Genomic DNA, 23,708 nt, shown 5'->3' with positions numbered 1-23,708 from the left:
TTGTGTAAGTAAATAACTACAGGTGCAACGGATGTCTCTTGGACATTTTCCACTGAGTTATTGAGTGTTATTTAATTAGTGGTGAGAAAACAAAAACTCAATGAAGGCAGGTTTAAACACTTGATCCAGTGATGAAGTCATGTGGCTGACCGAACTTTCCTTTCCAGCTTTGTCCTAGCAACACTTGGACATCACACATGGTTAGTCTGCAAATCATCCTTTCCTTTCTTATCTCCGCCTTCCAGGGCAGACTGATTGTGAAAGTCAATTAGGAGTTTGTAGGCTAAGGCACCAACAAGACTTCCCAGTGTTGGAGCTACAAGTGGGACCCACCACCAGTAATCTCCAGCCCTAGAAGAAAAGACAGGACAGGTTTCTGGTGAATCAGAACATTCGCTTTGCTGTCATATTCTACTCTAGCTAAGCTAAGTTTGTCTTTGCTACAGAGTCAAATTCTAATCTAGCCAAGTTATTTTTCCCCACAGAATGCATTCATACTTGAGGGAGGTGAGCTATGATATTATTTTGCATATTTAGAGAGCTTTCTGTCTGAGGATCTCAAAGACTTCAAGGGTTCGATCCAAAAATCAATGGAAAGATTCTCCTGGATTTCAGTAGACTTTGGATCAGACCCTAGATGAATTAAGGCTCAGAATAGCCTTTGAGGGCTGCAGGTATTATCAACATTTTACAGACGGAATCAGAAAGACAGAAGGCCAATGCCTCTCCCAAGGTCACACAGGAAACCTATTTCAGCATAAGGAGTAGAAACCAGGTCTGAGTCCTTTGCGTACCCACACAACCATCGTTGCTGTAATGGGAATTGCAATCTGCATGCTGTCATACATTGAAACAATGTGCGACTCTCACTTAATCTCACTGTGAATGGCATTTGTCTATATCCACATCCACTACGAGTAGATCCTGGTCCTGTTGAAATGTGTTTTGATTATTTGGTGGCTCACCCTTAGCTACTATTTTAAAATATGTTAGACAAAGCAGTCAGAATGGGACCAAGAAGATTCTGTGCCGACCTGTCAGAATGCTGGCTGAATGTTGTGGCATATGAAAGGGCAACATTCCCACTGGAGTAGGGAACCAACTTGCGTACTGGGATTCCAACTGGTCAGAGATTAGTTTCTCCCTTAAAGTGCTTTTTAAATAAGGGTTAATAGAGTTTACCTTGTATTAACACATTTTTCAGGTCACATGTTTGCAATCAGTACAGAGTAAAAGGAAAGAAGGTAACCTACCTAAAGACTTCAATTCCCCAGCCTGCTATTGCAGTAAAGATCCTTGGAGGCAGGTCCCTGGAGGGGTTTATTGCATATCCAGTGTTTATTCCCATTGTCATGCCGATTACTAACACCAGGAGCCCAGTGATCACAGGCTGAGTGCCCTCTAGGGCTCCATTATTCTTCTTGTCATAGATGGCAAGAATGCACAGCATGAGCACCATTGTGGCCAGGAACTGTGGGATCCGGAGAAAGCACAGGTCAGTAGAGAAGTGCATGTCGAGGCCAAAAGGAGTCACTGAAACATGTGAAAGGAGCAGAGCCCAGAGTCAGGAATCAGGACCTGCAGCAGCTGCTTGATTAGCCATGCCACCTGATTAGCTGCAGGGGCCAGCAGGCTGGCTCCTAAGCCAGCAGCTGCAGCAGCTCACTGGCTTCTCAACATGCATACTGGTGCATGCTCCTGTGTTATCTGGTTCCTGCTGCTCCTGCCTTGAACCCCTCCTTGATCCCATGTTCCCTCCAGTTCCTGCCCTCCAGTTTGACCCTTGGTTCTGACTACTGACTCTGGCTTAATCCTGGCTCTGGTATCCAGTTCCTACCCTCTCATTTGATTCTTGGCTTTGGCTCTGGACTACTCATGCCCACTTTGACCACTAGGCATGCTGGCCACTCCAGTTTCTAGGCTAGACTACCCTCATCCTGGTTGACTGACAATTTGAAAAGATACATTATCCCTGGACTAGATGGATTGTGAAGCATTTTGCCTCCAGATCACCATTTTGAATCTGGCCAAGGTTGGGAGTAACCAGAAGTTGTTCGTATCTGGTCACAGCCAGTGTATGTGAAGCAAACAGAGGGTCTTGCCCCATTCCAAATGAGTGTGTCCACAGTACAATAGCCACTAACATAATTATACATGTGTAAGTGTGTCTATATAAACTATTTTTCATGTCCCTCCACCTCTAAGCCAAAATGCCTTAGTTATTCTGAGCCCACTTGTACCAGACTCAGAGGGAGCCATAAAAACCTGTAACAATGAGCCCAAATAGTTTTTCTAGATGTAAAAGTGTCATGACTTTCAGGTCAATTATGTCAGCAAGACTCAGAGGATCTGCGCCCAGTTGGGAAGTTGGAATCCCCACTTGCTGATGGAAAAAAGCTCCCATTTCTAGCCCTACAGCATCCCAGCCATCCTGGGCTAGGATTCTGTTGGAGATGACAGCATTTGTCCCTCCCCACTTTGTGAGAATTTGCCCATAGATAGTAAGGTTCTGCCTTTTGCAGCTATTCCACACACACATCAATGGGAGCTGAAGATTTGTAGCTACTGGGAGCTCTCACTGTCATTCATCTTCTTCCTCAGCAGTAACATACTCTACATTGCCTAGAAGATGGAACAAATCTGGGGACACCTGGAGACTCTACAGCTGTCACTATGTTACACACCATGGCCATTCAGAACTTCACCAGGACAGAACCCAGATCCTCCTGCTCCACAGGCACGGTGGGGACAAGGGACGCAATTGTAACTAGAAGCTATGGGATGAAACCAAGGAATAGCTTAGAGACATTTCATATTAGACCAGATGACACACTAGTGATAATTAGGGAGCTGGAGGGAATTGGTCCTGCATTGGCTGGAGAATGGATTAGAGGGCCCTACATGCCTCTGTCCCTCCTAAATCAGGCTGTTCCCCATGTGGAAGAAGGAGCAAGTTTGGCCCCAAAATGGCAGATCTTATAAGGATCAGTGGAGGCTCTGGCTCCTTCTGCTCCCCTATTGGCCCCCAGGTTCTCTCTGCTCCTGCCTTCGGCACAGCTCCTGCTGGAACTGTGCAGACATGAACTTGGAGCCCAGAACCCTATGTACAGGGGTGTTCCACAGCACCAGAGCCCAGATTATCAGTAACTAACCCACACACTCTGCAAGGTGGATGGCATGACAACGCCACCTCCACCTTTTCCCATCCCTCAGTCAGGCAGGAGCTCGTACCCTGCAATGCCCTGAGGAGTGGAAGAGGGAGCAAACTGCACTGTGAAGTGGCTTTCCTGCTGCTGTCCCCCACAAGTCAGGCTTGCCTGGATCCCTACGCAGAGAACCGGGGAAGGGTTTTTAAGGTGGACTGCAGTCATGCTGATTGCTTGACAGCTGCACCATGCTCCATGGCCAGAGTATTTGGGTTCTGAGGAAGGCTTGTGATTCTCACCTCCTGGACTAGTGCAAGCAAAACATGTCTTGGGAAGATGCATTCACCCTCACACAGTCACCAGGATTGCAGCCAAACTCACAGAGCCTCTCTGACCAGTTCCTGGCAGGGCAGGGGTCTCTGCCTTGAATGAGAATGTTGGCAAGTAGTTCTGGCCATAACACGGTGGAGATGCTGCGCCCACACAGAGAAGTGGGGGCACAGAGCAGGGAAACAGCAACTCAAGTTATAGTGCTGATGAACCCCAAAGAGGCTTCTTCACCCTGATATATGAGACATGAATTTTTAAAGGCTTATGTTTGGAAATAAACAAATAGGGAGTGTTCAACAAGAAGCCTGGAGTGGGGTCCACAGCAAAAGAACTTGTAACAGAAGATGAATCCCAAACAATAGAAGAACATGGTTTACATGGATTCCACATGCCAGCAAGGTGAGTAATGCCCCTGTAGAGCAGGGCTGCTACAGCGCTGCCAAAATTATTGCACAGCCCAGTGGAGATGATGCAACGGTAATTTCATCACAGCAGAGACAATGTTGAAGGGAAGGAATGATGTTCTGCATCTCACTCCATGAACAGAGGGTTAAAGGGCTGTAGGATCTGATCCTGAGAAGTGCTCCCGTAACTCCCATGAACTCAAGCAGAGCGTAAACCCTCAGGGTGTCCTGGACACAATCACCATTCCAGAGCACATCTCTGCCCTCTCCGCCAGCAGCAGAGGATTTATTCACAATGCCAGAGTCGATGGCTTCATGGAAATTAACATACAACCAAGCAGCAGCCTGACTGCTAGCAATGAGCAAAAACAAACCACCAATATTCTCACAGCTGGAAGCCACAACTTTAGGAGCCACGTGCTAAAAGAATGAAGAGTGAGAAAGGGGGGAAGTTAGTCATAAATGTGCAGCACATGGAGAGCTGATCCTCCAGACTTCACCCTGTCCGGGTCCACCCTAGGAGCCTCATTCTAGGCACCTAATTCTCTCTGTACTGCTCCACCATGGGGCTGAAATCACAAGATCAGCCTTTTCCCAACAACTCTCTCCACCATCCTATTCGGAGCTGGCTCAGATAACCTTCCATGATGCACAGGGAGCAGAGAAGCCCCCTATGTGTCTGCCCTTCCCTCACTGCCACAGGGTGTGAGTGGGTACTGATGCTTTCCTAACCCTGGGTACATTTCAACGGTGATGGACCATGGAAATAATTTTTGAAAGAAAACAAACAAAAAACTGTAAAAAGTTTGAAACATTCTCAGTAGCAACCAAGTGCCTTACAGAGCAGGCACCTGTTGGAACAGACAGATGTTTCCAAACGGAGCTCTGCTTCAGTACCGATCATTCACTCCCCCATACTAAGACTCCAGCCACCCTCCTCTGTGCTGTTTCCATGCACTCATCTGCCAGTTAAGCCACAATACTACAGCTAGTCAACTTTAAATTCAGCCCCCTGTGCCGCAGCCAAACATCCTCCACTGTATGCTCATCAGGGCAGTTGAAGTGTCTTTTACAGGGCTAAGCATGCTACTGCTACTTAATAACAGTCCTCTGCATGAAACCTGCAACAGCATCTAGTGACCAAGCGAGGCAGCTGTGACCACAGCTGTGCTCCAAACACAACGGTGACATGGCAGAGAAATCCTGGGTACCGACCTCATTTACAAATCCTCCCAGCAGAGTCATATACGGAGCAGGGTAGGTGGCAAAGATTCCAGCTGTGCCATTAGGTCCCGTCACAATGAAGTGTCCATCCGAGTATTCACACAGTGCATCTAGGAGAAAGCGGAGACATGGGGTTAACCCTGCTGCTGAGGCTGGCCCACACAGAGGCCCTCAGACTGTGGTGATGAGGGCAAGCTAAGGAGGTCCCACCCTGACTAAATGCAAACACATCGATTGCAGTCAGGACAGGCACAAGACAGAGTGGAGGGGAGGAAAGAGACGTGGCCAAGCAGCCACTCCTTTCCCAGGGAAGTGAGATATCTTGTCTCCCTGAGACTTTTCCCAGCAGAACTTTATTATGTCCACAGGCTCCCAGCCCCTACTGTGTGCCTCTCTGACAAGCAGAGGCTTGGATGTGAACTCTACAGGTACCGGTGAGGAAAGCACTGGGGCCTATTGGGAAGAACAGAGGCTGCTTCTCTGTTCCCTCCCCCCAGACTTTTCAGACATGCCTGAGCTGGCCCGTAACAGCTCCCCCTCCTGGGAATTGCTGGCAGAAAAATAAATGCCAGTCCCTTCTTGTCCAGACTTTCAGTGGGGATGAGCCCCCTACCACACCGCAGTGGAGGTCAACAGCAGCTGCAGCTACTCAGTTTTTAAAAGCAGGCCATATCCGCCTGCATCCTTTGCTAGGTCTGCACCCTTCCCTTCGGGCTCCAGACTCACCACAGTAATCTCAGCCCTGAGACTCCTAGTAGGCCTGCCTGCAAGGCACAACACTTGGGGTGGCACTTGCAGACCTTTGAAAGCATTGGCTGTCTCAGAATGCAGCTGCCTGATCACTACGGGACTACCTGACACCTGCTTTCCAGCAAATGCATTGCCTTCCTGGGTGCACTGCAAGCTATTGGCTATGATCTATAAGGCTATGTGAGCAGGGTTGCACTGCAGTGTAAGTCCAGACTTTGAACTCAGGCTCAAGCCTAACCCTCCTTCTGTCTACACACAAATTATGCTAACCCAGGGTCCCACAACCCCCCGGTGGTGGAGGGTTCAAGCATGCGTCAGGTTGGGACCCAGAGTCCAGGCCCTATTGCTTTGCAGTATTGATACAGCCCCATTGAACTCATGCTCTGGGAGTCCACCAAAAGTATCCCACGTGCTGACTTCCTTTGTCTTCTGCATAGTCAAGTTTGATGGACAGTCATGTTTTCCCATGTTGTGCCATGAACAAAAGGCTAGAGCAGCCATATTTGGGGAGGGCACTAGGCAGTCTGGGATATGGGTGATTGGACTCAGGCTTGCATTATCCAGTGTAAATGCTGGAACCCCAGATTAGGTTCTGGGGTTCAACACTTCCTAACTTGGGGTTACAAAGGAATAGAGATGTTCAAGCCCCAGGTTAACAAACCCAGGGCCTGCTAACTTCAGTTCTACCAATCCTGGGCTTGCATTGCAGTGTAGACATACCCTACATGGCTAGCCAAGAGAGGGCCCTATCCCCCAAGACACAACAATAGATGAGATAGTGGAGGACTCAAATTAATGATCCCAAGACTTAGCTGTCTGGAAGCTGCTGCCAGGCATTCTCAGCTGAGCACACTGGGATTTGCCCTTATGGTGGTCTGAAGGGGAGGGATAGCTCAGTGGTTTGAGCATTGGCCTGCTAAACCCAGGAGCGTGAGCTCAATCCTTGAAGAGGCCATTTAGGGATCTGGGGCAAAAAGTTGTCCGGGGATTCATCCTGCTTTGAGCAGGGGGTTGGACTAGACACCTCCTGAGGTCTCTTCCAACCCTAATATTCTATTCTATTAAATAAGCCCAACTCTCTTGTCGGGGAATTGCTGGAGGTGAGTGGGAGGGGAGAGCACTGAGTTGTATATTTGATTATGAACAGAGATCCCAAGGCAGATAAGAGCTCTCACCTTATATAAATCTAATATAGACACAGGAATATACTCAAGGACAAACATAATAGTGTGGTTACCACCAGGGATCAAATTCAGACTCAGCTTTGCAGGGTCTGAGTCCCTACAGTGAGCCGCAGGATTCACATCCCTCACTGGGAGCTGCAGCAGACTCATCTCTTCAGTGGATCAGGAACAGCAAGAGAACCAATCCATTCCCAGCAATTCCCATAACGCTGGAAAAGCAACCATACCATAGTACATGCAGAACACTAGGGATGCTGCCAAGAAGGAGCCCAGGAACTGGCCAATTATATAAGCTGGCAGCTTTCTCCAGGAGAGATTTCCTAAGACGCAGTGTGTGAAGCTTATGGAGGCATTCATGTGAGCTCCTGTTTAAAAACATACATATATATGTATAAATACACACGCACACACATTTATATATATTACATCTGCTTCACAAATAACGTGTCTATGCCAGTGCAACGACTCTAAAGCCCCACAGTTGATGGTTAACACTGAGACTAGAATCCTGGACCTCTGCTCCCAAAACACCGAGTGCCAAGAATTCAGAAGCTTATATCTACTGCTGGAGCAGGTGAGCCAGTCCCTCCAGGAAATAGCAAGGGTGCCTCTAGCAGGTCTGATTCTTGGGTGCTTGGCTACCATTCTGGATTCCGAGTATGGCTTGGAAGAGATCACCAGTATCCCAGCTCCTGCTGCCAGTGCGTTAGTTCATTGCTCCATCCCATGCATCAGGGAGCTTGAGATGTTCTCCCATGCTTTGCTAAGTTGCCATTTGTTTCCAGCACAGTGAGTGCAGCAGGGAACACACCTATGGGCTCACTGAGCCCTGATTCATGCCCGGCACATTGTAAAGCAAATCCCAACAGTATCACTTACACCCATGTGCTATCACTCTCCACAGGTGTAAATAACGACTCAAGGTGCAGGGTAATGGTGAATCAGGCCCCATCACAGATACATGCTGGGTTCTGAGAAGTAACACACTGGCTGAGCATTTCTGCTCGACAGTCCATGTACTGTTCCCTTTCACCTGAAGCCATAAGTTACATGGTGAAAAGCGCCGAGGGCCTGATCCTAAACAGGGCAACGCAGACTAACCTCCCCTAAAGTCAGTGGGAGCTGCAGGTTCTCAGCACCTCTAAAATCAGGCCCTATGTCTGGTTTTAAAGTAAAAGGTTGAGATATAGGGAGGGGATGACAAGCCCTGGGATTTCCAAGTGAGAGCCATAGCTGAAGGGCTGAGGAGCAAAGCCAAAAAGACAAGAACACACTATATCTTAGCAATAACCTGCCAGAAAGGTCTTTAGCTTAGCTCTGCCTTGGGAAGCGTGTTCTCACTGTTATTAATCATTACTTAGATTACAGTTACACCCAAAGGAACTGAGCAGGACAGGTAGAGCCCCTGTCCCAAGGAGCTCAGCTCGTAGTCTCAAAATGGATTTATTTTAGCCTCTTGCCAACTTGTTTTTCTAATGAGGCAAGAGAGTTTTTCTGCTTTTGACAGGAAGGACAGTCTTGCAGTTCAGGTACTGGACTGGAACTGGACTCAATTCTTGTCTCTGCCTCAGAATTCCCCTGTAGTAAATTGTTAGTGGTGAGGATAATTAACCACTGGAACATGTACCAAGGGTTGTGGTTGATTGTCCATCCCTGACCATTTTACAAACAGGACTGGATGTTTTTCTAAAAGATCTGCTCCAGTTCAGATAGTTCCTTCTCTGTCTTGTCCTCAGGGCAGGGGTTATGTCTGCTCTGTGTTTGTATAGCATTGAACACAATGGAAAACTGATCTTGGTCGGCACCTGTATGTACTATGTAACACAAATTATTATTATCATGCTCCCATTCTCCAGCCTTTCCAACCAGCCCCTCTTTTCTGTATGAAAAGACCCACGATGCACATTTTCTTTATCAAACCCTCGCATTCAGTGAAATGAACACACCCACCCTATGAGGAGGAAAAGCAATATGCAAAACTCAGACTAAAGGAGGAGCTGACATAGGGCCCTAGAACTGAACTGAAAAGACAAGAATCACCTTGATCTTTGCGCTGAGCTAAGCCTTCCTGGGGATGGGAAGATGGAAGGTTTTCTCTTGTGATACAAACAGATTTAGAAAGCAGTAACTATTTCTTCCTCCTCTACCATTCCCACCATCTCCAGACATCAGTTGTTTGGGATCCACTCTCTTCATCTCTGTATCTACAGACCATTCTTAGAAATCTCCTGTCTGTTTATTATGGAGATGGAGCCAAACCAAAACCCCAGCTCCAAAGAGCCCTGAAGTGGGTTTTAGAGTGAACCTCACAGCCAGCCACTGACCCATAATGGGCTGAGTTGATACCTCATCTCAACCCCCTTTGCAGCTCAGACCCAACTCACATTTAATCATGGAATAGAAAAAAAAATGGTTACCCACCTTTTTGTAACTGTTGTTCTGTGTGTTGCTCATGTCCATTCTATTGACGTGCTTGGCCGTCAGAGACTTTTGCCTTAGGGCCTGTAGGAGACCTGTAGGGCTGGCATGCTCATGGCACGGTATATCAGGCCCTGCCAGCCCTGCGCCCTCTTGGTTTCTTCTTGCCAACAACTCCAAAAGAGGGGCAGGAGGACGGGTGATGGGATGGAATTGAATGATCAACACATCTCAAAAAACAACAGTTACAAAAAGGTGGGCAACCATTTTTTCTTCTTCGAGTGCTTGCTCATGTCAATTCCATTACAGATGACTCCCGAGCAGAATCCCAGGAGGTGGGCTCAGAGTTCATAGGCTCGCAGATTGGAGTACTGCTCTGCAGAAACCAGCATCAGCTGAGCCTGCTGGATCAGCGCATAGTGCAGGGCAAATGTGTGGACGGACAACCAGGTCGCAGCACAGCAAATTTCCTGGAACGATACCTGAGCAAGGAAGGCCACCGATGATGCCTGTGCCCTAGTCGACTGGGCCATCACAACCGCTTGCGGGGGCACCTTCGCCAGCTCATAACAGTAGCAGATGCAGGCAATGATCCAGTACAAGATTCTCTGGGTAGACACCAGGCAACCCTTCATCCTGTCCCGGACATGTAGGTAAAGGCACTCCAGACCTTTCAGGAACTGCGCCGTCATGGGATGGGCGAAGACCAACCTGCTGTGAAATGAGGGATGGAAAGCTGAGAGGCCATCAGGTGCACCTTGACTGAGGACAGCGACAAGCCCTGCAGCTTCAGATATAGCAAATAGCCCAGGATGACTTGCAGGAAGGCCTGCTCCGCCCGGATGCGGTGATCCGAGGCCCAACACGTGAACCGCTTCTATTTTGCTGCATAGATAGTCCTGGTGGAGGGTTTCCTGCTGCCCAGCAGGACCTGCTGGACACTGGTGGAACACTGCCGCTCCTCCCCGCTCAGCCACGCAGAAACTGGGCTGTCAGGTGCAGCACTGCCAGGTCCGGATGCAGCAGATTCCTGTGGTTCTGGGACAGAAGATCCGGCCTAAGAGGCAGCTGCAATGGGGTGGCTGCCGACAGGAGCATGGTGAACCAGTGCTGACGAGGCTGTGAGGATAACCATTGCTTTGTCTTGCTTCACTTTGAGCAGGACCCTGTGGATTAGCAGCACTGGCAAGAAGGCATACATGAGCGCTCCCAACCATGGGATCAGGAAGGCGTCCGACAAGGAGCCGTTGTCTCTGCCCAGCAGAGAGCAGAACACATGGCACTTCCTGTTCTATCTAGACACAAACAGGTCCACCTGGGGAGTCCCCCACCTGCAGAAAACTAGGCTGACCACCTCTGGATAGAGCGAGCATTTGTGGTGAGAGGAGAATGTCCTGCTGAGGCAATCTGCCAGCACAGGCATCAACTTTTTTCGGCACCAATGGGTGCTCGTGCCACTCACTCACCCATGCCCCAACTCCACCCCTGCCCCAAAGTCTGCACCCCAACTCCACCCCTCCTTGCCCCTATTGGATCCCTCCCCAAATCCCTGCCTCGGCCCCACCTCCTCCCCCAAGCGTGCTGCATTCCTCTTCCTCCCCCCTTCCTCCCAGGCTTGTCACATGAAACAGCTGTTTCGCAGCGCAAGTGCTGAGAGGGAGGAAGAAGAACCAGGACATGGTGACGCACTCAGGGGAGGAGGCAGAGGTGAGCTGGGACAGGGAGCTGCCAGTGGGTACAGAGCACCCACCAATTTTTCCATGTGAGTGCTCCAGGTCCGGAGCACCCACGGAGTCGGCACCTATGTCCGCCAGGACTTTCTTGGCTCCCGGCAAGTGGGCGGCCACCAAATGAATGGCGTGCTGCACACAAAAGTCCCAGAGGTTGAGAGCTTCCCGACAGAGGGTCGAAAACCTGGCACCACCTTGCCTGTTGATGGACGATACTGCTGCAATGTGCTACATCAGGACCTGTACCACCTTGCCTTTCAGGTGGGGCAAGACAGCTTGGCATGCCAGGTGAACCATCCAGAGCTCCATGACATTGATATGAAGGGCTGGGTCGTGTTGCACCCAAATGGGCTCCCCAGCCCAGGTCTGACACGTCCGAGACCAAAGTGAGCGAGGGCAATGGGGTCACGAAGGGGACTCCCTGTAGCATTGTCTTGGGATCCCACCACCAGTCCAGAGACGAGAGGACATGGCTTGGCCCCGTGACCGCTAGGTCCAGGGGGTGCCTTCTGGGAATGCAGACCAAGGCCACCCACGCTTGCAGGGGCCTCAGATAAATCCAGGCATGGCTTACCACGTAGGTGCATGCGGCCATGTGGCCCAACAGTCACAGGCATATGTGGGCCATGGTAAGCGGTTGGATTTGTATGTGGCCGATCAAGTCTGACATGGCTTGAAAGTGCACTTCCAGCAGGAAGGCCCTGGCTCGCGTGGAGTCGAGAACCAATGAATTCTATGAGTTGAACCAGCGTTAACATGGATTTTTCCATGTTTATTAGGAGACCCAGAGTGCCGCAGGTGGAGCGCACCAGACTGAGTCTCCTCTGGGCCTGCTCCACAGACTTGCCCTTGATAAGCCATTCGTCAAAATACGGAAAGATCTTAACTCCTTGCCTCAGGTAAACCGCCGCCGATGCCACGCATTTCATGAATACCCTGGGGGCTGAGGACAGGCCAAAGGGAAGCACTGGAAACTAGAAGTGGCACCCTGCCACTATAAAGGTCAGGAGCCATCTGTGCCCTGGGAAGACAGAGACATGAAAGTAAGCATCTTTTAAATCAAGAGTGGTGTATCAGTCCCCTGGATCCAGAGAAGGGATGATGGAGGCCAGGGATGCCATGCGGAACTTCAACTTCACAAGAGACTTGTTGAGGCCACACAGGTCCAGGATGGGTCTGAGTCACCCTTTTGCCTTCAGGATTAGGAAGCAGCAGGATTAGACTGTTCTTCCTTGCATTCTCAAGGAAGCTCCTTCACGGCCCCCAGATATAGGAGGTTCTCAACCTCCTGAACAAGGAGCCATTTGTGAGAAGGGTCCCTAAAGAGGGACAGGGAAGGTGGGGCAGGAAGGAGGGGCGGCCACAAATTGCAGGGTGTAGCCCCGAGCCACTATGTCCAGGACCCAACGGTCTGAGGTAACATGCGACCAAGCTGAACAGTAAGGGAACAGGCAGTCAAGGAAGGGACAGGACAGGTCTGGGCAGTTGGTTGGTGAGTCGCTTCCGAGCGCAACTGACAGCGTGACGAAGACCTGGTGCAGAGAAGATCGACTATGCCTGGGCGAGCTTCAGCATAACAAGGGGGATCGGAAGCGTGGTGCCAACAGTCCATAACAACAGGATGGAGACCTGGGTCGGCACAGAGACCAAGAACGTGGTGACCTAGGGCTCTCTCTTGGCTCCAGAGACCACTGGCGCTCACCTAACTTGTGCAAGGCCTTGGCGCCGGGCTTGCCCTCACGGAGAGCCATAGCTGGTTCCTTTGCTGCACGTGGTATTGGCTGTGGCACTTTCAGTTCTCCTGGCGCCAGGCCCTCAGAGGGGGTCAGCTGCGCCATTGACCTAGGCCACTTACCAGTCACCAGGTCCTTATGGGGGGACGAACTCCCCACAGCCAAACTCTTTAGCGGGCCCAGAGTGGGCGTGAGGCCTGAGCAGGGTCATTTGCAAAGCCCCTTTGTTGGACTTGGCCAGTGCCACCTTCTTAGTTTTTTCTTCAGCATCAGTGATGGGGATCGGTGCTAGGAGGGCCCTGGTGCTGGAGGCACGCTATGCACCAAAGTTGAAGTGCTGGGTGCCATATTGGGCTGCTCCAGCTCTGAAGCTGGGCACAGGGCAGCCTGCATCAGGAGTGCCCTGAGGCATATGTCATGCTCTCTTTGTGTCTGTGGACGAAAGTTCTAGCAGATGCGACAATGCTCCTTTATATGGTTTCCCTGAGGTGCTGTAGACAGCTGTCATGCATAGGCCTGTTACAGGACAAGCAGGGCTTGAAACCTGGAGAGTGGGGTATGCCCCACAGGAGGCAAAGTCCTTGCTGGGACGCTATCTAACTAAACACTTAACGGGTACTTAACCACTAACTAACAACCATTAAAACTATTTACAGGTAAAGCAGGAGGCTAAACTAGCTAAGAAACCATGAGGCGTTTTGACTGACCACCATGGGCGGTAAGAAGGAACTGAGAGGGCACAGGGCTGGCGACACCTGATATACTGTACCATGAGCACTGCACTCCAGAGGGCACCACAGCCAACCCTATGAGTACCGCTAAGGCAAACGTCTCCATGGCCACGCACATGGGATTCCTACAATGGAATCGACGTGAGCAAGCACTCAGAGAAGTCCTCTTCACCCAGTCCACTTTCACTAGAGGAGATCTGCTAATCTCCACATTAACAGTGAGAGCAGATTTCAAATGCAGGAGAGATTTGCTTTTCATTTGCAGCACACCCTCCCTATCCCCAGCCCTGGAAATCTATCTTTCCCCTCAAATCTAAAAAACAAACAAAAACCCTCATTTGGAAATATTAAAACCAAGATTTGCTTTAATTTCCTGCCAGCATGGGGCCCAGTCTCTTCCGTCAAGGCAGATGAATGCAGAGATTAGAGAGGAAAGGAGGGATTGACCGATCACAGGAAAGATATGATACTGTTTCCCTGAACCACCATCCTCAATATGTACCCGTGTGTGTGTGTATCAGGCTCATAAGCCATTAGCTGTTTTACCTTCACTGGCAACACTCCATATACAATAGGTGACGAGGAGAAGAGCACTGATTTTGCAGGAGGTAACATCAGTGCCACATAAGGCTCACTAGACACTACACGGTTATCTTTCTCTCAGCCATCTCAGCCATTCCTTAATCTGTTTATCTCCCTGTTGCCATCCCTTTCTTTCTCTAGGGGCTGCCTGCCAGGGATGGTGTCACTTTAAACATCTAGAAGCATTTTAAATTGGGCAACATGGAAATGTTCTCTGGCTTCCAATCACCATGGGGTGAGATGGCCTCTCGCTGTGGGAGGGAAACTCTGTGGTTTGCTGAGTTTTCCCCAAATGCTGCTGTTGAGAGTGGGGTTTGCCACACACCACCATCCTGGAATGAACAAGTGGGACCATCCCTAGATCAAGGAATCCCAGAGCTCTGGGCAGGTGCAGGAGACCCACAGGGCCATCTGCACAGAAGCAGAGAGCCGTGCACAGGTGGAGATTTCAGCGCTGAGGCTCCTTGCTGCACGCTGCTCCTAGAAGAATGGAATCTCCTCCACTCACCATTCCACTTTCCAGGTTCTCAGCACCCAGGTGTGTTACAAGGTTCTCCCCTCAGTCATTCATTCACTCACTGGGATTTGGCCTGCACTGCTTGGATAGCAAAGCACCAGTTCCTTTTCCCAGGAGGTACTGAGCATCTCCCATCAAGTGCCCCAGAGCTGGCGGTGCTCAGTGCTTTGCAGGATCAGGCCCAGAAGAGTAAAGGAGGCAACCCAACCATTCAGTTGTACCTCTGGCCACTACAGGATGAACAACACCATAATCACTGGTACTAGCTCATTGCAGCGCTGTCCTACTCACCAGAGATGCCGCCGGCTGCATGAATCCCCATAGTCACACCAATTCCAAATGCCAAGTTGATGCTCAGATACTTCCCAAATTCTCCTTTTCCTAATATCACCTGAGCAACACCACCTATACCAAAGAACTGATGCAGAGAAAGAGAGTCATGCGTCACACAGTTTGCTATGGCTGCTGGCAGGCAGGACAGCTGAGAGATCACCACCCTCTAGAAATCCCTTTCACAGCTCCTTTCCAGCTCATTTCAGAGCACCTTCTTTTCCAAATGTAAATCAGTGGGAAGCCTAAATGGGGATATAGTGTGGGGGTGGGTGGCGTGGGGAGAGAACAGAGGGAAAAGCCAGGGATCAGCAATTTTACATAAACAAACAGACCCAAACCCACAGGAATTTCTCCAGTGATCCATGGGCAGATTGTATGCATTCGTGTGTCCATCGCCTCAAGGTTGCATTTGGAAAGCTACAGCTACCTCCAAGTCACATCCACATGCGTGTGTTTTAGACAGACTCAGGGACCTGGAACGGGATCTGGAACAGATTTGTAATGGGCTGTCAAGGTTTTTTCCTCCACTTTGAACTTTAGAGTACAAATGTGGGGACCCTACATGGACCCTTCTAAGCTTAATTCCTAGCTTAGATCTGGTAACGCTGCCACCAGCCAAAAATATAGTGTTTGGCACACTTCCTGTTCCCCCAAAACCTTCCCTGGGGAACACAAATCCAAACCCCTTGAGTCTTAAAACAAGGAGAAATAAATCATCCCCCCTCCTTCCCCCCCCCCGACTTTCCCCTCTCTGGGTTGCCTTGGGAAGCTTCACACTGATCCAAACTCCTTGGATCTTAAACAAACGAGGAATTAACCCTCCCCCCTTCTGTTTCCCCTCACCAATCCTTGGTGAGTTTAGACTCAATCCCTTGGATTCTAAAACAAGGAAAAATCAATCAGGTTCTTAAAAAGAAAGCTTTTAATTAAAGAAAGAAAAGGTAAAAATTATCTCTGTAAAATCAGGATGGAAAATGCTTTACAGGGTATTCAGATTTATATAGACTAGAGGGACTCCCCCCACCCCCGCCAGCCTGAGATTCAAAGTTACAGCAAACAGAGGTAAAAATCCTTCCAGCAAAAAGACACATTTACAAGTTAAGAAAACAAACATAAGACTAATCTGCCTTGCCTGGCTATACTTACAATTTTGAAACATGAAAGACTGATTCAGAAAGATTGGGAAAGTCTGGGTGTACGTCTGGTCCCTCTTTGTCCCAAGAGCGAACAACGAACAAAACAAACAACACAAACAAAGACTTCTCGCCACCAAGATTTGAAAGTATCTTGCCCCCCCATTGGTCCTCAGCCAGGTTCACTGAGTTTCTTAACCTTTTACAGGTAAAAGAGACATTAACCCTTAACCATCTGTTTATGACATGGGCCCTGGGTTTGACTGTGACTATCAAGCTCAGTATTGTTAAAGTTGGATTCAGGACTCACAGTTTGTCAGACCACTCTGTTTTATTAGCAGAGCGCTTTGCTAATAACACCCAGATAATATTAGCACCATGCAAGACACAAACTATCTTATTTATACAGATAAAAGAGCGGGAACTAAACAAAGGGACAAAGAGAGCAAAACTCTAAAATTTGCCTGGGGCACAGCATGCATATCCTACTTCCTTACTAACTCTTATCCATCTAAGGCTAATACTTCACCAAACGCCCTTAAGTGGAGCAATTATTGCTTCCTTAATGTCTGCATTCCTGACACCTGGATTGCAGCATTTCAGCTCTTTTGCTTAAAGGTATACACAGTATTTCTTTAATCCTTTCTATTTTTACAATATAATTTATTCTACTTTCACAGTATCTTTATACATTTGCTTTCTGTGCTCTCAGTAAAGGATTTCTTTTCACTGCTCCTCCTGTCAGCTGGACCAAACTCAGTACTTGAAGCATGTGTGCTAAGGCTGCTCCGGTAAAACTCTAATCCCAGATCTGTGACAAATATATTGTTTTTATAACCTTCTCTTTCTTCCTCTCTTGCTGTTCCCTGACTCTCAGGAGCTAACAAGGCCCTTTGCTGTCAGGCCCTGATCCAAAGCCCAATGAAGTCAATGACTCTTTCCATCAACTTAGGGAGATTTTATGAGGCCTGCAGTCAATAGAAGTGACCAAGACGCACGTCCTTCAGAGTCCGTTGGCAATGGAATTATAGCAGAGTGAGCTACCAGAGAAATTTGACTTTTTTTTGCTCTGGACTTATTGTGAGTTATCTCCATGAATTTCCTTGCCTTCGCTGGAGTGGTTAGTGCCACACAGTGAATCACATCATGGTCCTCAGTGGCTCTACTGTTCTCGAAGCTCCTGGTAAAAGAGTCATTGCCACACTACAGCAAACAGTAAAGCAGCTCCCTGAAGTTCTCTTAGACCATCTGATTTCTTCATGGGTTGTTTCGCTTCCAGTCACACCTGATTATTACCAGCTACTTGCATGCACACAGAAGCTTTCTCCTTTCTAATGAACCTGCTCCTCTATCCTGATTCAGCTGGTGAATCCCTTTCCACAACACACTAAGGCGAGAGCATTGTAGGGACACTGTCGCCTGATTGCTGGCCCCTTTAAGGAGAGTCCGGGGCCAGGCTACCAATAAGAAGCTAATTTAAGGGGAACTCACCTTACTAGACAGTTAATTGAATAATGAGCATCTGAGCCTGAAAAGAGGCCATCAGGACTCTGTTTCAGGGAGATGCTCCCAGAGAGAGAAGGGATAGAAGCACGTGGAGAAACACAGGCCCAAAAGAAGAGGGCTGTGAAATTTCAAGTTTATCCCAGCAGAGGAATTTTGTCTTGCATCCTTTTGGACTGTGTAGGGCTCTTCAGGGGCACTGATGGAAGGGAAACTGAGGTAGGAAGTGCCTGCATCACCACACTAGGCCAGGAGGGGGCACAAGAGGGCAAGTGTGCTCTGCAACCAGCATCCTGCTAAGGAGGTGAAGAGCCCACGAAGTCATTGCATATTAGTCACAGACCCTGATGCACATCATGGACCCAGTCCATGGCATTGGCTCACTAAGGGCCTGCAAGGTACAAAAGGTGATTGTTCCAATTGCAGATGCCTGGGCACATGGATCATGGGGATTTTGATGATATTTACTTATATTCTAAAGTATTAATCTGGCTTGGAACCCCTCATTATCCCTGCTGCTTCTGTCCTCCCTCCTTCTCCCCCTCCAATGTCCATTATGCCCACTGATTGTGTGGCTTGCTCTAATTCAGGCTGTCAGCTCTTCAGGCCAGGGACTGCATGTAATATGTGTTTGGGCAGTGCCTGGCATGCGGGGGCCCAGTCCTGCCTGGAGATACTGTAATGCAAATAAATGGTAACAGGAATCCTAGAAGATCCTGCACTGCGCATTGCCAATCCTTCCCCATGACAGACGTATTACAGGGAAGGGCGGATTGCTGCAAGGGTGTGTTTGTGAAGGCTACATTAGACTACAGTGATAAAGTGTTTGCTGCTCAGCTCCTAATGGGAGGGACCAATGTGTAATATCCCACAGGGCTATCTTGTTCATCTGTCTACTCCATTTCTTAAGGAGGAAGATTCTAAGTCAAGATGGTCACAGGCTGAGAAGATGTTGGTCTCCAAAATGCCTGTGGGTCCCTCTTATGTCTCCTAGTTGACAAGAATCTTAGAATATTAGGATTGGAAGAGACCTCAAGAGGTCATCTAGTCCAACCCCCTGCTCAAAGCAGGACCAACCCCAACTAAATCATCCCAGCCTGGGCTTTATCAAGCTGGGCCTTAAAAACCTCTAAGGATGGAGAATCCACCACCTTCCTAGGTAACCAGTGCTTCACCACCCTCCTAGCTAAATAGTGTTTCCTAATATCCAACCTAGACCTCCCCCACTGCAACTTGAGACCATTGCTCCTTGTTCTGTCGTCTGCTACCACTGAGAACAGCCGAGCTCCATCCTCTTTGGAACCCCCCTTCAAATAGTTGATGGTTGCTATCAAATCTCCCCTCACTCTTCTCTTCTGCAGACTAAATAACCCCAGTTCCCTCAGCCTCTCCTCGTAAGTCATGTGCCCCAGCGCCCTAATCATTTTCGTTGTTCTCCACTAGACTCTTTCCAAATCTGTTTCGAGTGTTCTGTAGTGGGGGGCCCAAAACTGGACACAGTACTCCAGGTGTGGCATCACCAGTGTCGAATAGAGGAGAATAATCACTTCCCTTGATCTACTGACAACGTTCCTACTAATGCAGTCCAATATGCTGTTGGGCTTCTTGGCAACGAGGGCACACTGCTGACTCATATCCAGCTTCTCGTGCACTGTAATCCCCAGTTTTTTCTGCAGAACAGCTGCTTAGAAAGTTGATCCCCAGTCTGTAGTGGTGCATGGGATTCTTCCATCCCAAGTGCGGGACTCTGCACTTATTCTTGTTGAACCTCATCAGATTTCTTTTGGCACAACCTCCAATTTGTCTAGGTCACTCTGGACCCTATCCCAACTCTTCGGTATATGGAGTCCTGGCTCCAATTAGGCAAAACCACTGAGAAAGATTCTTGCCTTCCTGTCTAGTAAAGTAGATACAAGGCTCAAAATTCCATCTACTGCATCACCAGGCACTGCTCCAAAATATCATCACTTTGTATTTTACCTTTAGGATCAGCCAGAGTCAGGTTAGTTAACTCGAGCTCTGCTAGGTTGCCTGAGAATGCAGCACACTGGGTCAATGCAAGTCCCTTTTTACACTTAGATTCTATTTTTTTCTTTCTCTTATTTTTAAAACTAAAATAGAAGCTATGAAAGAAGAAAGCTGTTTGCTGAGCTCCTAGTGAAGAACTATATGTGTATATGTCCGAATTTGAATGAGTCCAATCATCACCACTGCAAGCAATCACGGGATGTTTGTGCATGCAAACAGCCAGGCAAATGTATAAAGAGTCACAGGCACGTGCAGCTACCCAATCGTAATTCCTATTTATCTTACTATAATGCAAGGCCAAGACTGCACTGAGCTAGGCATTGAATAACCATAACAGAGACAGAGCTTTCAATCTATGGCCATGGCTACACTGGTGCTTTACAGTGCTGCAACTTCCGCGCTCAGGGGTGTGAAAAAAACACCTCCCTGAGCACTGCAAGATACAGCGCTGTAAAGCCTCAGTATAAACAGTGCTCCCAGCGCTGCAAGCTACACCCATAGAGGATGTGGAGTACGTGCAGCGCTGGGAGAGCTCTCTCCCAGCGCTGGCGCTGCGACCACACTCGCACTTCAAAGCGCTCCCGCGGCAGTGCTTTGAAGTTGCAAGTGTAGCCATACCCTAAGTGCATGTACATCAAATCTGCAGGTACAGCTGCTGGAGTTCTTCAGAGCAATGGTCATTTTTACCTGCGTCTGTCCAACACCCACCGCAATAAGGATCTGAATTAGATTGGGCCTTTCAAGTCTTTCACAATACAAATGCATAAGAATAACAGCAGCATTTTTGCATATATTAGCAATTGCATGCCTAAGAAACTCAGGCCATCTCATGGTAGGACACCATTAAATACATCCATTGAAAGACATTTTGTCACTATTTAGGAAGAAATCTAGCTGGAAAACAGGTGGTCTCATACTAAAGGCCTGTACCTGCTTCTACTGTCAGTCGCTGTGCGTGTGAAGTAATACCAAAACCAGGCATGGTCAACAACAAGGGGGGAGATTGTGTGTGATCTGGAGATCAACATTTGCTAGGATAATGCAACCCGAGGCTAATTCCCAGTTTGCTTTAATTACAGTAATTAAAATGATCCGATAATGTGCTCTATCTTCAGTGGGTTTTTACAAATGTTAATTAACCCCCAACATACCTTGGAGGTGAGTAAATATTATTGTTCCCATTTTACAGAGAAGATTTTAAGAAGCAGTAACTGTCAGAGTCGGGATTAGAAGGCGAGAGGTCTGCTCCCCAGCCCTGTGCTCAGATCCTGCCATTGGCTCACTGTGCTCTTGGACAAGACACTTCATTTCTCTGCCAGTTTCCCCATCTGTATAATGGGGATAATAATACTGACCTCTATTATGCGTGTAGAGAGAGAATCAGCACAGGTGCCTCCTTGACATAACCAGCTTTTTGCTAACAATTAGCTGCTGCTTGGTGTCATTTCTATATGTCTGTTGTTCTTTCATAGAAGAGTCATTTCATCCCCAGCTGCTCCATTCCTGATTCTCCTGTTCTCTGCCTCTGCTAACTTCTGTCTTGTTTTTCTCCTTGGAGCATTTTGATAGACTCTCAAGGCTCATACAAAGCTGCCAGACATGATAACCACAGCTCAAAGTTAAACATTAATAACCTGCCAGTGCTACAGGCACTGAAGGGGATACAGAATGAGAACAGCACATTGCTGAACCTGCAGTTCACTAGAGAAATGTATGCATCAGCCATGCACGCACTTTCACAAACAGTGTCTCTTCCTTACCATCAGGAGGAATGTCCCCAAGGCCTCAGCCAGTGCCTCCCTGACAGTTCTGTTTCTGATCGTGAGCGCTTTCTTAATTTTCTCCAGCATTTTGCTCTCCGGATTCGGCTCGCAGCAGATGTTGTCCCTGTTGTGAGAGCAGATCTCATGGCACAGAACTAAGTTACCCTTTGAAACTTACCACCTTCCTTTTATTCTCTCACAGCCCAGATCATTTGGTTAAAGAGAAATAAACCAATGAAGGAACCACTAGCCTTAAAGTCCCCCCTTCCTCTTTTTTTTTTAACCTTTCATCTTTGCACTGTGAAATACCAGGGCAATTATGAGGTAAATGAATATTACACAGATCTGCATTTCTGCTATGAGACAAAACAAACCCTGCACGCACCATGTAGAGTCTGTCCCCATGGAGATGGAACTATAAACATCTTAGTTATGTTCCTAGAACCTCGCTAATTCTTCATAATCTTTTACACAAGGCACAAGCCAATGAATACCTCAGATTATCCGTGTTTTGTATTACAATGATCTGGCTCGTGTGTAGGTGCCAATGCCCTTAATGGATGGATTTAGAACTGCTCAGCAGTGTGTCATAGGCTCTGTATTGAAACCAGCTCATGGAGATTTTTCTTTGGCTTCTGTGCTTTTAGTGCAGGAGGATCAGAGATCTGCCCCTGCTATCACTTGGAAGTTCTGAGTGACTCTGGTGTGCAGCAAAGTGACTTGTGAAAAACCAGCTGGCCAGAGATTTGCTACTGTCTGATATTTCAGTTAGGAGGATGGTGCTACAGGGGAACGTTTTAGTAACTCAGTAGTTGGGGACTCTTCCCTTTGCGTCAATAAAAAACTATCATAAACCCCCTCTTGCCTTCATCTCCTCCTCTGCAGGTCGGGCCCTTATCATTGTGGATTTTGGGATTTAGTATTTTCTGATTTCACTTGTTTCCATTTTAAAAAAAAATTAATTCTCTCTTTATGAGTTTTTTATCAACATTGTTTGATACATTGACAATAGTTAAGTAGCCTTCCTATAAATGCATAAAAAATGTTCAGAATTGGATTGCAATGGGAAAAACTGACTGCAAAATAAAATAAAATCTATAATTTAAACAAAACTCCTTCAGATATACAGTATACAGTAAAAGTAGCACATTTGAAATGACTTTTTAAAGAGGCACGCAGTATTATGACCAAACTGACATTGCTGTACAGTAATACGAGAAGTCCATAAAAGTGTGTGTGTGTGTGTGTGTGAGAGAGAGAGAAAGTGTGTGTGTTGGGGGAGTGTGCAGGGGGAGGAGTGTGTGTGTGTGAGACAGTAAGGGAGTGTGTGTTGGGGCAGTGTGCAGGGGGAGGAGTGTGTGTGTGTGAGACAGTGAGGGGAGTGTGTGTTGGGGGAGTGTGCAGGGGAAGGAGTGTGTGTGAGAAAGAGAGAGAGAGAGTGTGTGTGTGTGTTGCGGGGTGTGTGTGTGTTGGCGGAGTGTGTCGCATGCTGTCTCTTTAAGCAGCCCACTGAACAGTTGTTCACACAGCAGCCAACAACAACCACTCCTGAGCCAGAGGTTGCTGCACAGACAGGTGCGCCCTTGTCCCTCATCCCAGCTCCGTAGAGACCGGGGACCCCCCACCCCCAAGCTCTGCCCAGTACAGCAGATCAGGAGGCTGGCAGTAGGAGAAGCTGACTCTCTTCAGTGTGGCTGCAGGTAGCTCAGCTGTGCAGCCCGTCCTGCCTGCCGCTGCAGTCCTAGTGCTGGCGGCTCCAGGGAGAGCAGGAATCCTCGATAATGTTCAGATTCCCTTAGTCCCTTCGCGTTCTTGTTAATGCCTTATATGTCCCATCCACACTTCAATCACCTGTCCACCAGCCCAGGGAGGTCATGTAAAAACTAACATGTCAAAACATTGTCTTAGGTCCTCTCACATGAAAGGCTGCAGGGCCCCATGGCTGAAGCACGGGGCCCCAAGCCCTGGTGCCTCACAGGGCTAAATCCCTGAGCCTCTTCCAACCCCCCAACACACAGGGCTGAAGCCAGGAGTCTTGAACATACACACACAATTCCCACTGGGCCCTAGAGTTTTTACAGTATGTTGGGAGGGCCTCAGAATGAAAAAGGTTGAGCACCCTTAAATAAGCATAGGATTTACAAACTATAATACACACACATGGTTATGGTAGCCAACAAGGACAACAATGTAAAAAAC

At 48.3% G+C, this 23,708-nt stretch overlaps 1 protein-coding gene across 1 annotated transcript; it reads right to left on the bottom strand.

Annotated features, from left to right (window-relative positions):
* Positions 1 to 91: 91 nt before the first annotated feature.
* Positions 92 to 21,884, bottom strand: LOC116824499 (aquaporin-7-like). The gene is made up of 6 exons (XM_032779846.2): positions 21,507 to 21,884; positions 15,041 to 15,167; positions 7,266 to 7,403; positions 5,096 to 5,214; positions 1,254 to 1,471; positions 92 to 351 (listed from the first exon to the last, which is right to left on the bottom strand). The coding sequence occupies exons 1-6, from the start codon at positions 21,594 to 21,596 to the stop codon at positions 192 to 194; spliced, it is 852 nt and encodes a 283-aa protein (XP_032635737.1). The 5' UTR covers positions 21,597 to 21,884; the 3' UTR covers positions 92 to 191.
* Between the last annotated feature and the right edge of the window lie 1,824 nt (positions 21,885 to 23,708).

The sequence above is a fragment of the Chelonoidis abingdonii genome, chromosome 6, assembly GCF_003597395.2.
Source record: "Chelonoidis abingdonii isolate Lonesome George chromosome 6, CheloAbing_2.0, whole genome shotgun sequence".
NCBI lineage: Eukaryota > Metazoa > Chordata > Testudines > Testudinidae > Chelonoidis > Chelonoidis abingdonii.
Note: the sequence above shows the minus strand (reverse complement) of the source record. Positions and strands in the feature narration are given on the sequence as shown.

Coding starts and splice junctions, on each gene's coding strand:
- LOC116824499 (XM_032779846.2), bottom strand. CDS start 21,596: ATGCTGGAGAAAATTAAGAAAGCGCTCACGATCAGAAACAGAACTGTC. Junction 7,404..15,040: donor TGCAGCCGGCGGCATCTCTG/GTGAGTAGGACA, acceptor GTTTTTAAACAG/GAGCTCACATGAATGCCTCC. Junction 5,215..7,265: donor AGTGTTCTGCATGTACTATG/GTATGGTTGCTT, acceptor GCTTTCTCCTAG/ATGCACTGTGTGAATACTCG.